The following is a 16,366-nucleotide window of genomic DNA, read 5'->3' as shown; positions in this document are numbered from 1 at the left end:
AAAAAAAAATTTTTTCTTTTGGGAAATTTTTCCTTAATTTTCCCGCCCCCCCCCCCGCTTTTTTTTTTTTTTTTTTTGCATTTTCTTCTGATGCATTTGGTCTGTCCATTGTCAAAGACAGGATACTGAACAAGACTGGTCTAAGGGCTCCTTCTCAACAGTTGGTTTTAGTCATGCAATTTGTGCTTTTTAAAAATTTTGAGTTTTGTTCATTTGCAAAAGGAATCGTATTTTTATAAAAAAAAACCCTCATCTGGAAAGAATTGCAAGCTGATTCCAAATAATGTTCAGTCATCTTCATTATAATCAATTATAATTAATGGATTTGTAACACAGCTATAAAAAAAAAAATCACCATTAATTGCTAGTTTCAAATACGCTTTTGTGTTCCTATACAACAAAATACTTGGAATTTGAAATAAAACTCTGCACACTAATACCCAAAATACAGTGAACTCATATTATTAAAGTCACATACATCTCAATCTAGCACAAAAGCATGCAGAGGGAATAAATTAATAGACATACTGCTAATAGTCACAAAGCCCAAGCATTCCCCCTTTTACAACCCACAGGATAGTTAACAATGCATGGAAAAAAAAAGGAGTCAAGATCCAAGTTCCCATTTCCACAGAGGACACCTTGCAGTGTAGAAGACAAAGGAATGAAGAGACTCGGATAACCACCAAAGAAGAAGGATGGCAGTACTTAACCTGCACACAGAACTAATTTGTTTATCAATGACTTTCTACATGATTACTGATATTTTGAAAACATTATGGGTAGCAAGACATTTCTACTCAGAACAGACAGATTACTGGAAGAATGTCTATGCGATGCTCATTATTCTTGTCCTCCCTCCCTCGCTCATTCTCTCCCCTTTGGTTCAACTGGAAAGAACATGTTTCATCTTTTGATGCTCCCCTTTTATTTTCTCATGTTTTGGTAGGACAGTTTTCTCCTTCACGCTATAGCAATAGCATTAAACGCTCATAAAACAACACTTCAAACAAATACTAGCCATTGCTTTTGTTATACTTGGGGCTTATTTTATCTGGATAATAAACTTTCAATTCACATTCTTCAGCATGTTATTTGCTAGTATTTTGCTGGAATTCACAAGTACCAGTAGGAAACGTTATTTCTGGATCGCCGGTGCTGCAGTTTTTGAAATACTACTATACAGGTTTTTTAAAAAGACAATACACAGAAAAGATATTGTAAAAGTAGCCTTCACCCCAAATAATACATTTATACCATAAGAATGTGAAAGCCACAAAAAGAAAAATGCCCAGCAGATCATTTATCATTGCCACAGCCCAGGTTACACAATAACATGTAGGAGGACTTGATCACCAACATCAGTGAAAACAATTATAAGATTATCATTAATCCTTGAGAAATGATCAAATGAGCATGAAAGAGATAAAAGGATATAATATAAATCAGGCTGCCGAATCTCTTCTGTACCAATCTAAGTAATAAGTGGTCATCAATTACAGGACCCCTATGTTCCCTGTGTTCTTATGCTAAATTGCGGAATAAGCACAAAACATGCTGTGTTAAAAAGGAACAGAGGCAGTACTTTCAGCTAGTACAAGGGAAATGTTACTATTATTTTCTCTTGTGCTTTACGTATTTGCTAATTTTAGAATGAATTCTAAAAAACAATTTTTAAAAGCAGCTAATTATACACAAAGACTTTTACAAAAAGTCTTACAAGCTTCAGATCAAAATATCCTTGCTACATTGCAAACAAATGCGTCTGAAAATACAGGGCTTGATTCTGCTCTCTCTTTGTTCTCTATACACCACAAGCATCTTGGGTGAAGTCAGTGGGGTTAAAATTGGTGCCTGGAAAGGACTAGGTTCCTACACTGGATTTCTCATGCAAGTATTTGCATTAGGTAACTAACAACAAACCGAAACTGGATTTGTGCAGGATGGAACTGTAAATGAAGTAAAGAACAGAATAGTCCCTTGATACGACTGAAAGAGCAATATCAAATCTCCCTACTTAACAGAATCAGAGTTTTGCTAATAGGTACCAGAGGGAAAGGGCAGGAAGGAGGAGCTTGGGCTTCATGCTCAGAGGTACCAGAGCTGGGCTGAATCCCAAACTGTAAATGTTATTGTTGAACAAATTGTACTAAGTTCTGCAGAAAACACCTTCCAATGCAATGAGGATTTTCTAAGTATATCAACCATTCATTATAGATGAGATCCTTGACAAGTTATGCTTCACTGAATTGAAGCATTGGCATCACTGACACCAAGACTGGATTTGATCCTCTTATGCTTAGAAAACCAACTCCTGAATCAATGTACCAGCACAATAGAAGTAAAGAACTCAAGAGACTGAGCCTATTTTAATTCTAAATTGATTTGTTTTGTGTAGATGAACCCATAGAAAACTAGACATTTAACTTTGCATTAGCATAGTTTACTGCGAAGCAAGCACGTGTGCCTGCACATGTACATGCCTGCTGGGCAGTAAACCTCCCTAACACCGAGTAAATTTGCTACCTGCAAATGCACATAGCAAACTTACTCAACAGTAGTAACAGCACCATAGTGCTCATGTAGCAAAATCTCCTCCCGGCCACCTGTCTACCAGGGGGCAAGAGATAGTCCTTGCCCAGGCTCCTGTGACAGAGCCTGCCCTGGCAGCAGGCAGCTCCCACGGGCAGGGAGCTATGTCCTCCTGCCCAGCAGCAGGAAGCTCCAAGCCCCTGTTCCCAGATCATGATCAGGGAGTGGGGACTGATATCCTTATCTCAGATAAAGGTCTCCCAGCCCAAGCCCCATGACTGTGGAGCTTGGGTTGGAAAATAAGCATCTCCCAGCAGTGGCAGCGTCACGGAGCCAGCACTCCCTGCTGGCAGGGACTGGCAGTCTGTTCTCTGCCCAGCTCCACAAGTGCACTCGTGAAGCTGAGCAGGGAACCAGCTCCCCAGCCCCCACCCTGCATGCCCAGGTGGGGACAATGTCCCTCTGCCCCGGCATCAGGGAGCTTCCAGGCCCCACTACCTAATCACGATCATGGAGCAGGGGCTGGGAGCTTGTTCCCAGCCCCCACTCTGCAATCGTGGAGCTGGGACTGGGAACAAGCTCAGTTGCGATTGTGGAGCAGGGGTTGAGAGCTCCTTGCATGGGAACAGTTCCCCACCCAACCTGGAGCTGGCTGGAACCTGCCCCTGACTCAGACGGTTCCCAGCCAGCTCCAGGCTCCACAGGGAAGCACGTGCAGCCTGGGGACTGTCCTGTTTCAAGCAGTCCCCAGCCAGCTCCAGGGCTACACATGCAGACTTCCCCATGCAGCCTGGGACTGGCTGGGAACTGTTCAGGTCAGGGGCAGGTTACAGCCCCACTTGGGATAATCAAAGCATGGGGCTTGGAAAAAGCTGCAGAGGTGGGGTAGGACCCAGCTCCCTGCCCTGATCCACCAATGGGGCAGCTAGCAACAAGCTAGCTGCTAGCTGCCCCACTGGCAGATTGGGTCAGGGAGCTGGGACCTGCCCTTCCCCTGCAACTCTTTCCACGCCTTGTGCCTCTGATCAGGGAGCCAGGGACAGGAACTGTGTCCTGGCCTGGTGCTCTCTGCCACCCCTGGGCTAGCACCTGAGGGAACCTGTAGCTCCCCCTGGTGGTGGCAGGGGTACATTGTAGGACTGCAGGGACCTGGGATCAAATCTGCTCCCTAATCCTCACATTTAGACATCTACCCAAAAACCCTTACTGTGAAGCATCTTACTCCACAGTAAATCTAGGCTGGAGCAAATGGATATATAGATGCACCCTATGGTTACAAATAAGCATTTGTTGCACTCAGTTTAGGTTTAGGCAGCTTACTTTAAGCTGCCTGAATTTAACCCAGAGCAGTGCATGGAGGCATTTGCCACATCCGGGAGTACGGCAGACAGCCTGATGAAAGTAATTCAGGGTGGGGATGGGGAGGAACTAGTGAAATTAAGGATGGGGGGCTAGCAGGTCCAGTGGGGTTGGTGGGTCCATAGCAGGAGGGGTAGTTGGGGCTCTAAAAATAGCTGTCACATTTGGGGATTAGGAACAGCATGGCCCCAGGCCTGGGGCAAGTGGCTAGACTTTCCCAGCTCTGGGGATGTGCTGTGAACGCATGCAGGCATTCACTAGGTCTGGTTAACTCTTTATCATTCAAAAGTTAGTTCATCTCCTGAGATGAGCTTAGACTGGCCACACCATTAAGCCCTGCAAAATGCCTGCACAACTGGGCATTTAGATTAACCTAACCTTGGTTGGGTCACTTTAAATGTAACACTTGTACTTACCCTGTAAGATATGAAAGCTGCAGATCATTTCTAAGTAATAACAAAAACTGCTGCACATAAGAGAGCGAAAAAGAGAGACACCAAGAATAGGAGACAATGCAATCTCTGGAGCTGGGAAGTTACTGGATAATTAGAACTCAAAAATATACAAAATTATTGCCCAAACTATTTGAAGCAACTTGCTACCTGGGTTACTTCAGGTTTTGTGTGCTCAGTGTGAGACTTCTTCAAGTGACCAGATTTCCGCAAAGCCAACCTACTGAAAATGAGAACTCAAAAACTGTGGCAGTCAAAAACATCAAGTACTCTTGAAGATCTTTATTATTATTAGTAATTTGTATCAGAGTAGTTTCTGTGGTGCAAATCACCATATTGGTAGGCCTAAGTACAGACAATCAAAAAGCCTAAAGCTGAATTGATTCAATCTTTTCAGATTAGGTTAAACCGCGTAGATTGAACTGATAAGCAAGTGAACAGACATTCACTTTTGCTTCTGGAAATGCAGTCACATGTCTGCAGTGGCCCAAGGCAGAAGCTGCTGGGGCGGGTGCTAGGGCATGCCTGCCTGCTCCACTGGAGCAGATAGCTTGCACCAAGGCTAGCCCACCCACCCTGTGAGGGGAGATTGGTGGGGAGGTGCAAAGCATCCTAAGATGCTGGAGGACTATGAGTTGACTTGAATCTGGAGATCTGGGACAGAAGTTCAATAAACCGATTTAACCTAAACCAGTTAAGTCTGAAAGTACGTCCATCAGGTTTATCTTAAACAGGTTTAGGACATTATGAAAACAGTTTATGTACACTGATTTTCTGTTGTGTTATAGATTTGAACTGGTTTCTGATCACTTGTACCAGTTTGTGTGTAATTTCTGTCCCTAGCCTATATGTCTACTTGTTGTATAGGTAGAGGAAAATCAAGAGGAAAATCAAGCCTGGGATTTTCTTTGACTATGCCTTAATTGAATTACAAGCAAGTGAATGGAGAAGCAGAACTATGTTTTGCCCAAGCTACACCATTGTCTGACAGAGCCAGCAGGTACATTACACTTCATCCATATTTTATTTGCATCAGCAACTTCTGCTATTATCTACAGTATCATTAGACTGTAAGATGTATTGCACAAAAATAATTTCCTCCACATGTTAGACCAGCTGATAACTGATAACTTCAGTTTCAGGACTTGTAGTATTAAATTTATTACTGGAACCTTGTTCTTAGGGTTTTGCTTTGTACTTCACTGAGCTATTGAGCATACTTATTCTTTGGAAAATAATTAATCCATCATTTAATACCTCTTCCACTATTGGTCTTCCGTGATTCATTCTGTATCTTTATCAAAGATTCTATGTGACAGTTCAGGTTTAGCTAGAACCTGCCAAGTATCAAGCAAGTTTCTAGTTGTAGGAGTGATGAGGTCTTCTTACAGATTTCTCTCATTACAATGGATGAATCAGGAAAAATACCAAATGTATAAAATGTCATATGTTTGATTGTGCCTTTTTTCTCACGCAATCTTAAATTGCTGCTCATTTTCTTGGATTAGGAACAGGAACTATACCTATCTCTTCGGCTCCAATTCTGTGCAGCAGTGTCAGTTTAATAGCTGCGGTAGCAGACATGGATGGAAAGAGGGAAAAAACACTACAACTGCCTAGCAGCCATCAATTTCAAGGATGCTAAAAGCAGCTGTGAAACTTACTAGTAGTCTTCAGTTCCAGCACTGCTATTAAGAAGCCATGAAACTATCAGCTGAATGATTAATTTGAGTCTGCCAGTAATGTGAATGGCATGATAACTGATCTGTGAAGTGGCATAAGGAGGTGTAAACAGCTGAACATTCCCTATGCCTGCATGAACTAGCTGTGCAGCTAAGCACCATAAGCTATGCCTTTAATATTGAAATCAACTGGAGATGGCAAATGGCTTGCACTATTAGCATGATTTAAAAGTGTTCCCATATTAGTTATGAGTGTCTTGAGTAGCTTTTATATCTAGTACATTTCTGTACCAGTTCAGAGCTCACAAAATACTGAACCCTGGTATAAATTCATGGAAGGTAGGAGAAGAATTCCCTGAACACAAAGATGCTAATACAGGATGAATCTGGCCTAACATTTTCACTTGTGAATGATTGCATACATGGGGAATGCTAGAGCATAGCAATTAGTGAGCTCCAGCTGGTCTCCCACGTCTCATGTATCAGCGCCCCCAGACTTCAAAATGGCGGCAGGGCTGCTTTATCTCAAGCTCACTCTTTCAGAGCAGCTCTAATTAAAGCTCCCCTCCCCTCTCCACAACTTCTGGAGGACATGTATACATGCCCAGAGGTACTAAATTGAATGATCATTAACTAAAGCGCATTTATGTACATGAAGGCACACCCAGTGTAACATATGGAAAAGAGGTAGTATCAATTATCAATCTTTGGTAACTGTACCTAAATGATATGGTGACTAACTATCAGTCCTTGAAATCACAACACTTTGAAATGTACTTACACACCCAATGATTTACTGAGGAAAATTAAATCCAAATAACTTCAACATTCACTATGCATGGTGTTTTTAGTGTTTGATATGCATTTCCTATGTGTATTCAAATCAGCTGTCTTTTTATTGACATAGATGTTAGCAATTCTCTCTCTCATAATGTAAATCTCTAACTATAAGAATGTACAATAAAATAAAATAAAATAAATTCACAAATTCAGGCAGCTCAAACCATTGGAATTTTACTAAACTCCTAGAACTACAAAAAATCATGTTTGTATAGACACTAAGCATAAGAAATTAAATGCCCTGGGGTTAACTGTTTTTCAGAAAGTTTTAGGCTTCTGTAAGAGGAGCTTTCTAATGCAATTTTCTCCTTAGCCATAACCACAGGTTCTCTACTAGGATACTATAAAATTGTTTCAGATAAATGGATTATCCAAAAAAAAACCCCAAACTACAAACTTCTTGTTTTTTAGTTGATTCCACTCTGTTATTGTACTCGTAATTATTTCGAGGAAATCACATTTATAAATATAACTACCCTAATAGGAAGCAAAGAAGTTATAGGAACATATTAATTAATTAGGAAGCATCACAAAGAGCACATCCATGCAATAACTACTATAGTTAACAGGTCTCTCACTGGGACCTTAAATTGGCTAAAGACAACACCAGCAAATTTAGTAATCAGCTCTCTCAAAGAAGTGCTTTTGCATGTACTTTATTGCAAGAAAGTGCAGAAGCCACCTGGTTTAAAGAAACTGTTCTTACAATTCAAGCTAAGAATAAAAACAAAAAAATTGAAAGGAAAAATCCTTTCAACCTGTTTGGTAGCTTTACTTTCCCATAAGTTGGCCATCTACTTTTTCTGAGGCCTATCCACTTTCATTTTCCCTCACTTTTATAGAGCACCATCACGTGATTAGAGTCAGCCAAAAGACTTTCTGTGGTTGGTTTATGGATTTCTGTTTATATGCATTTGGGAAGCCAATGCTTTACATTCACATTTTGATATATGGGTCTCTGCAACGTGTCTTGAACACAATTCAGTAAATAGTATTCATTGCAGGTTGGAAATGTGCTTTCTCCAAAGTAAGAAAAGACAAAAGTTTTCACAAATTATGTTCTATGTGCATAGGAGTTCACTTTTCATACATTTAATGGTTTCATACATTTAATGTAAACATCACTGTTCTGGTCCTCATATTTGCAATACATTTCATACTGATGTTACATAATGGATAGGTATTTTACAAAGAGGCATTGTACAGAAGTTGGAACACCTGGGGTGATTATTATTGGCTAGCAACTTTAAAAAAGCAGCTTCTTAGGAAGCAGAATCATATGGAACTTCCTGGCAGGTATCTAATTTGGCAAGTGGCCCCAACTTTTGGTTATCCTGTTTGTGTTGGACAAGAAAAAAGCTACGTGTTCCACTGCAATTTAACAGCTCATCTAAGCCTTTCTTCCCTTCTGAAAGCCTTTAAATTATAACTTCTTGTAACCAACTTCTAAGTCAGCGGCTCCCTGTTTCTCAGAACCCTGGCACCCGTTATGTTTCTGCTGGGATTCAATTGTTGATCGTACTGGACGTAGCAACTGGTCACATGTTCACAGAATTTCAGGCAACATAAAATAATAACCCTGCCACTAGGGTATTATTCAAAAAATGTGTAATATCTTTGTGGCTGGTTTGTATGGTACTGTCATTTGAATGTGTGGTGTGCCAGCACCTGATTGTCAACACCAGGACCTGGGCAGCCTCAGTTCTGAAACCTAGCCCTGGTGCTGATGCTGACAGTCAGATGATCATTGGGATGGGTATCTGGCTACCAGAACCTGCACCTTAAAGAACTTTGCTCTGTAGTTTCCAAAAGGCATTTTAAGATGCTAGGTCCCAGCAAGCCTCAGGGTACTGGTGGGGGGAGCAGTGGCTCCAGGGCCAGGGACACAGCTCCCCATTCCCCCCATTAGATCCTGAGGATAAGACAGGGGACAGCTTGAATCTGAAAGGGAACAGAGCTGCCTCTTACCAAATCCTGATGCTCAGCTGAGCATTGGGGTCTGGCAGAAGGCAGCCCTTGGGGAAGGGACACCCCACCTAATTGGAAGGACTAGGTTGGAAGCAGCCCCAAGTCCCAAACCCAGCTGCCCCTTGCTTAATCCCCAGACAATACCAGATGGGCAGCTGGGGGTGGGGGAAGCTTCTCCATTTCCCACTGCACTGCTGTTTTCAGGGGTACCCGACACATGCAGTGGGGGAGGGGGAAAACTCCCTCAACCCTATCGGCACTCACCTATTTAAAAAAACACCCAGCACTGGCAGTAAAGGATGAGGGCACTTTCCCATCTCCCATTGTTTGCACAGCTATCTCTTTAAGCTGGTGCCTGCAGCTGGGGATCAGAGAACCTTCCCCCATCCCCTGCTGCATTGTAGGGGGCACTGTGAACCTAACATTGGGGAGAATCTCCCTGATATCAGGCTTTTGGTACCTGGTACTGTTAAAACAGTTGGCCGGCATCACCCAAGGTGTGCAGCTCCACATCTGCCTTTTAAAGAGTTGAGGCACTGTGAGCACAAAATCTGAAAGTCTCTCCAAAGCTAGGCTTGCTGTATCCTGGAACTTTAAAAAGCTGGCATGCGGTTTGGAGCCCCAGCTTCACACCCCTTTTTAGCAGTCTGGGTGCCTGTGGAGGCAGCAGGTGAAGAGTAAGGAACTGCTGCTTCCCCAGCCACAAGTGCCCAATACTTTTTTTTTTTTTTTTTTTTTTTTTTAGGGAAATGGCTTTGATTCATATAGACCCTTAGTATCTTTATCATAGGCCTCCAATCAACTGACTCCTATTTCTGTGAATTACCTCTGTGTGTCTGGACAAAAAGGGAAGTTATTGATTTCTACCTGTTTACTTGTATCACCGACAAAAGCAACCTGAAGAACCATAACATTTCCACAAATGTCAACCTTCTTTCACAGTTTGGGCTATCTAGTAGTGAATTATGAGAAGTGTAAGAAACATTCCCTTTACTACATCTGTAAATTAAAAAAAATACAATTCATCCTGTGTTATACGCTAGAACCATTACATAACAGTTAATTAGAAAAGTTCTGTACTTGCAACAGTGAAGCCCTCCTCTTATTGCCTTAAAACTTTCATGAAATTGTGTTAATTGGAGTAATTTTTTGGAAGCAACAGATAATAAAATGCAACTGCAAGAACTTGGAAAAGTGAACAGAGTCAATGAGTCACTTGAAAGGTATATTAGCAATTATGAAAAAATGATTCCACATCCTTACTTTTAGTACCCTTTAAGCTTTTTCTCAAAGAAGCCACAGCAGTCCTCCAGCATCCCAAGGTGCTCTGTCCCCCCTCTCGCCCCCAGAGAGAAAATGTCATTTCCTGGACTCTGCTGCTCCAGCCCAGCAGGCAGAAGAACACATCCTCTTCACAATCCCACACTAGGCTGCAAGAAGACAGGCTGACCATGAGCACTCTGGGTCAGCCAATCAGAACTGACCCATGCACTACTACCATCTGTCTCCAGGCAGGCTAAGAGATTCTACACAGCACTCTGAGATGTGTACACTGCACCCTGTCTGCTTTTGAAGGGTTCAGCCTTCAAATATCTGTTCAGGTGTCTCTGGGTAAGTTCTTCTACTATGAAAACAAACCTGGGAGAATTCTTTCAGATCATTTGAATGTGTATGTGGCCTAAGCTGCTCTAAAGGAATGTCCACATTGATTTTTCCTCAGTTTGGTTATATTAAAAATGAATTAATAAGTAGATAAAATTCAACTTAAGTTCTCTCTCCCAGTTTGTCAACTGCTGGCATTCCTAGGTCATGCCTGCCCAGCATAAAAAATAGATTCTTTTTTTCTTTTTAATTACTCACAAGATTGCACTTTCTACCTTTCTGTATCTGCTTGGAGTACTATCTCCACTGACCATAGTGGAGATAATAGCAGCTACCTTATGTTTTCTAAGGAATATGCTAACAAAGTGTAGCATTTCAGGAAAATACTGCCAGCTTGCTACATATGTCCACAATATTAACATTTGTTCAGTCATGGCTCTTTCGCATTTTGCTTGCTCCACCATATACAAACTATTCCTCCACATAGAATACACATATCTAGTCTCTATTATTATCCAGTAATCTAAGTGATTATTCAGTGTTTCCTTATCCTATCAGTCTGGCCAGATACTCCATAATCTTTATATTATTTTACCACTATAGGCCATTATAAAATTGTTTCCTCTTTTAGCATGTCTCAGGTAGGCCCAGGACAAAATAACCACTTTTTCTCTTTACCAAAAGTACCTTTGAGAGCCTATACACATGAAGGGAGGTTGCTCTGATGCGCTGCAGTTACAGCGCATTGAAGCAGACTGCATTAATCAAGTCTGGCAATTACTGTGCTCTAGCAGACTCCAGAATCATGTGCATCAGTGTCCCTGTGCTGAAAAATGGCAACGGGGGCACTTTAACTGATGCTTGTTCAACAAGCTTTAGTTAAAGCACCCCCACCACCATTTTTCAGAGTGAGGACACTGATATATGTGATGCTCCAAGCTGCTCTAATTAAAGCACCCCACCCCACCCCCCGAACTCCTGGAGTACGTCTACAAATGGCCTTTGGTTTGCTGCAAATAAAAGCAAAAAGCCTGTCATATTCCCCTGTTCTTATTCCATCCTTACAGTACAATTGAAGATAAGGACCTGCTCCACTGGCACTAACAACGTCTTCCAAATTCCTTGGCGACACCTACAAGGTGCATGTATACTCATAAACCTGTTCAACAGAAACAGGAGTCAGAGACATGACTTATTTCTGTGTGTTAGCATGATAAACCTTGGATCTCATTTCATTATTATCCTTTAAAAAAAAAAAAAAAAAAAAAAACTTAAAAAAAAATACTCACAGGTGACAGCTGTCCTGTCCTCTTCCCTGGGCTCTTGACTTGCAGTCTTCACTCTCATTCCCCACCGTCCAATTACTTTAATAGTATCTAAATGATCTAAAAATCACTCACAGATTTTCCTTGCACCCTAACACATGGTTCTCATAGAATCTTAAGGGCCCCACTGCAACACATTACAACTTGTAGTACTAAATTTTTAAATGCTACACATCAATCATCTCTGACATGCTTGCATTATACACCTCTCTGACTAGAACCATTAGCACGATTCCAACCCAAGGGCTGCCACCCACAAAGAAGTTCAATTGATGCAGCTGGCAACGTGCCTTCTTTTGCCAGTTTCCTGTGAGCAAATTAAGGAGCAGGGTGTCTGAGGGGAGCTGACAAGTTTCAGCTTCCCGCAAAGACTTTAGGAGTCTCCTGAAAAGATACATATGGTGTAAATTAAGTACCTTTTCTATTTTTTATTTCCATTTTTTAATAAGACACATTTTACAAATAAGATTAGCAAAAGCAAGAGTTTTAGAATGATAGGTACCAATTGACAATTTTCACATTTCAAATTTTTTTCTTTCTTTTCATAATGTGTACCACGCTATTTTGACTTCTTGGCAAGCACAGCCACTTCCAATGACAGAACAACTAATGATACATCAGTTCCCCAAAAGAAGAACCCTTTAATGTTTCCCATTACACTCAAGGTGGTTTCAGGGCTCAGCAGTAAAGGCTCCTTTCTTTCTTCAAACTGGTAGATAGGAGAAGATTGGCCCTTTCAGTCAGCAATCAAAACCAAAATAAATCAATAAATAAAAAATTCTTCGCATTGTTATTCTCCATGTACTTATTCAGCCTTTGACAGCAGTAGACATCACACATATCTCTTTGTAAGAGGACAGTCTGTATTTAAAAAAGCACATTCATTGCTTTTTTCATCTTTATGCTCTACTCAATGTTCCATTCAGTGTAGTGATATACAAAAGGAGCAAGTAAAAGCATATTGTCAGCTTAAGGAAAGAGTTAACTAATATATACGCTGTTATGATTTATTCTTGAAAGTTTATACTGTAAAATTTAATTGAGGAGGCACCTTTTCATTGCTCTATATTCTTAAATGTTAGTAGATCTGAAAATAAGGCAGCCATTTGTTAAAGCTCTTGTGAGGATGGACAAGCCTATATTTTATTCTCACTAAGTAACTAGATAATAGTTTATCTTAGTATCACCATAGGTACCTGGCCACATACAGCAGTACTACAATCCACAATCAGATTCAAACTGGTATGTACTCTGATGAATTCTGACAACCCCTGCATTCATTGACAGCAGGCATTAAAATGGTCTGGTAGTTATGTGAGCCACACTGAGGAAAGAAGGAAGACTTCTGTACTCTCGTCAAGTCCCTGGCATCATACTCGCGGCCAACCTCAAAGAACAATGAAAAGCAATAGCTCAAACAAGAGTATTGCTATCGAGAAGCTAATGTTGTGCAATAAATCTGGTCTTGTGATAAGCAATCGCCAGATTTTGCATAGATTTAAAAAAATTAAAAATAAACATTCAGGATGTTTTGAATGGCAACATGTCAGGAATACCTTACTGTATTTAAACTACAGTATTAGAAACCTTGTGCTAAAATGTATTCTACAAATAATAATTTCTGCGTACCTGATGTGCCCATGAAGTAGATGAGTAACCATCAGTAAAACTTTTAACACATGGGAAAACGGACACAGAAATTAAGCGACTTTTTAGGGCTAATCCATGAGCAATTGCAAAACTGGGATTAAAAATTATGATTTCTCCTTCACATGCTTCTGCTAAACTAGGCATTTTTCTCAGAACATGAATGATGTACTAGTCCTTTGGATACATTTCTCTTAGCATCATAACTCTCTGCAACGCACCCGCTCAGACTGCATATTTCTGACAGGAAGCACATCTTTCCTAATCAAGATTTCAATTCCAATTTCATTATAAAATTGCTTTTCCATAGTTATTTGCCAGAAACAAGTTCAGATGTGTGTGTGCGCGCATATATGTATCAGTTCAATACATTAGCAATCCTTTTCACTTTCAAGGTATCTTCGGGTATTTCCTATGGCTAAAAATGAATCAGTGTAAGAAACTGTAGAGTCAGCATACTGCCTTATCCCAATCAAAAATGTTACTTTTTAAAAGCACAGGCCTGACTGTGTGGGTTTTCACAGTGCTTTGTGAAGCAGTGAAGATTTGTGAAAGCATAAGAGTATGACTGGAAACAGCAGAAAAGTATTTCCCATTCTTTCATGAGGTTCTTCTATATTTAAGGATTCTCACCATTTCTTCCCAGTTTCATCCATCTTCCGTGCCATGTTTTAACACAATAACCACCATTCTGTTTGAGCTGAATCACAGGATGCCAATGTGAAAATTAAATGCATTGCTGTATGGCTGTAGTACCCATAAATCCAATTTGGACTTATAGGATGTTCAAGATGTATTATCCATATGCATTACATTTTCAGCTGCCCATGCTCTGAGTACCCAAACTCCCTGGGTACTAATTAAAGGTTACTTAATCAAGGGGAGAATGGCATAATAAGAACAAATGGCAAAATGCTGCAGCCAACCAAATTCAAATTAGGCAACACATTTTTCACAATGCAGGTGATTACCCACTGAAACAAAGCACTAAAGAAAGTGGTAAATTCACCATCTCTTGCCTTTTAAAAATCAAGAATAGATGCATTTCTAGAAGATATACTTTAGCCAAAACAGAAGAGCATGAATGTTTCTAGCTCGATTTAAAAACAGTCTACAACACTGTTAAATAAGAGCTACATTACCAGGAGCAGGTACAACTCCTATCATGATTAACAAGAGCCATGCAGCTGAGCATATGGTCTTCCTAATTTAAAAATCTGGAGACAACAAAAGAATTATAGTAAAAATAAAGAAAAATGTGGTTCTTTGAAGAAAAAAAAAGAAAAAGTCTCTAAATAATGATCTGTATATTCTGTGTTAACAGACTGAATATTGTGCTTCAGCTTGGTTATGTTACCTGAATATAATAAACTATTATTCTTGCACAATCTCCAGACTCACTGAAAAGAAAGATTGATGATGGTTTGGGAATCAGAATTTAGATGCTCTCTTTACCTTGAAGGTAAATCTGAACCTTCCTCGTATAATCATTTGATATAGAAATGCATTTTGTTATATTAATCTGCACTGTGAACATCTGTCTTTTGTTTTTAAATAATCCGTGATATATGGTCAGAATATTGGATCATTGCTTTCAGGTGATTAATAGCTTGGAATCACAGCTTTTGTAGTTATTAAACCCAACTGTTGCCATGGGCTACACGAAAAACATGCCTTTGGACCAATATCATTACACTGTAGTCAGAATAGCAGTGGGAGTTAAAGCTCTGTGGCTAACTAGATTAATAAAAGAAAATTAATGTTTAACACAGTGGTAAAATGAGTTTTACTTTAATCATTTTGTTTTGGCTAAACACAAATGTATAACAGTCATTTATATGGAATAAACAACTATGCCCCTTCTTCAAATATGTGATCTCATGGGAGTGATATGTTTCTGCAATTATCACTGCCCCATAACTTTTGACGACTCTTGTACTCTGGACACATTTTCATCACTGTGATGCAGCACAGCACACCATCCCCACACCGAATCACGAAGAACAGATAATGAAAGTGCCACCAATGACAGATGTTAAAAGCTGCAACAACTTCTAGGGCTAGATCCAAAAGAAAACTTAAGTGATTACAAGTTAGGCACCATACATCTAACTTCAGGTGCCTGTTCCCTCAGGTTGACTCCTAAAACTTTAATTAGGTGCCTAAGCTCCCCATACTGTCCACAACTGCCAGCCCCTGCTTGCATCACAGTTTGTGTAGTCTGCACTCATCAGTCATTAGCAGAATGACTGTTCAAGAGGAGCAGAAAAGTCCTGCTTCCTGGGAGCAAAGACTAAATCCCACAACTTTCCTCTCCTAGGAAAGTACCTTCATTCTTAGATGAAAACCATGCTCATCCCTGCCCATTCTCTTTCTAGGCCCATCAGTCTTGCATTCCTTTCTGCACATTAGCACATAAATACAAAGGCACCTACGGGATCACAGGGCACCTACATCCTCTCAACTGGTCACTGAGTCTTCCTCTGCCGCATGACCTTGAAATGCAAGGGAACTCTGACCACGTATCTGCCAAGGATAAAGGTCTGCAAAATGAAGCAGTACCAGGCAGTCTCGGGTCTGATGCTGGTCTCCTGCATCTATCAAGCAAGACTGTCTTCTCTTGGTCAGTTCTGGTCCTAGGGTTGAAGGACCAGCAGATAACGCACTTGTCTGAACTGTGGGATTCCACAAGGCAACAGAAGCCTCTGGTATGTCCGTCACCAGAAAAACTGCATCATACGAGGGACAATTTCCGACCTCTGACAATTAAGATGACAGTTGCACTGCCCAGAGAACTGGCTTTCTTCAAGAAGAGCAGAAAAAGAAAAGAAAAAGAAAAGGAACCTTCCACCCTCCAAGAAAGGAAACACAGTTGCCACAGAGTAAAGTCCTAGACCAGTGGCCTCCAACCTTTTAAGGTGAAGATCACTTTTTGGCACTCCAGGATCTCCTGCCCCCC

General features: G+C 40.7%; 1 protein-coding gene across 3 annotated transcripts in view; it reads right to left on the bottom strand.

Annotated features, from left to right (window-relative positions):
• ATRNL1 (attractin like 1) overlaps window positions 1-16,366 on the bottom strand; it is a 1,264,546-nt gene that overhangs the window by 855,475 nt on the left and 392,705 nt on the right. Inside the window, exon 20 of one of the 3 annotated variants that reach the window (XM_019502885.1) lies at window positions 12,666-13,147. The exons of the other annotated variants lie outside the window; for them this stretch is intronic. Within the exon in view, the coding sequence (XP_019358430.1) occupies window positions 13,131-13,147 (17 nt within the window). The 3' untranslated portion in view covers window positions 12,666-13,130. Of the gene's footprint in view, window positions 1-12,665; window positions 13,148-16,366 lie in introns of those variants that run through there. 3 annotated transcript variants of the gene reach the window in all.

Source organism: Gavialis gangeticus, unplaced genomic scaffold, assembly GCF_001723915.1.
Source record: "Gavialis gangeticus isolate Ggan-Ray unplaced genomic scaffold, GavGan_comp1, whole genome shotgun sequence".
Classification (NCBI taxonomy): Eukaryota; Metazoa; Chordata; order Crocodylia; family Gavialidae; genus Gavialis; species Gavialis gangeticus.
Note: the sequence above shows the minus strand (reverse complement) of the source record. Positions and strands in the feature narration are given on the sequence as shown.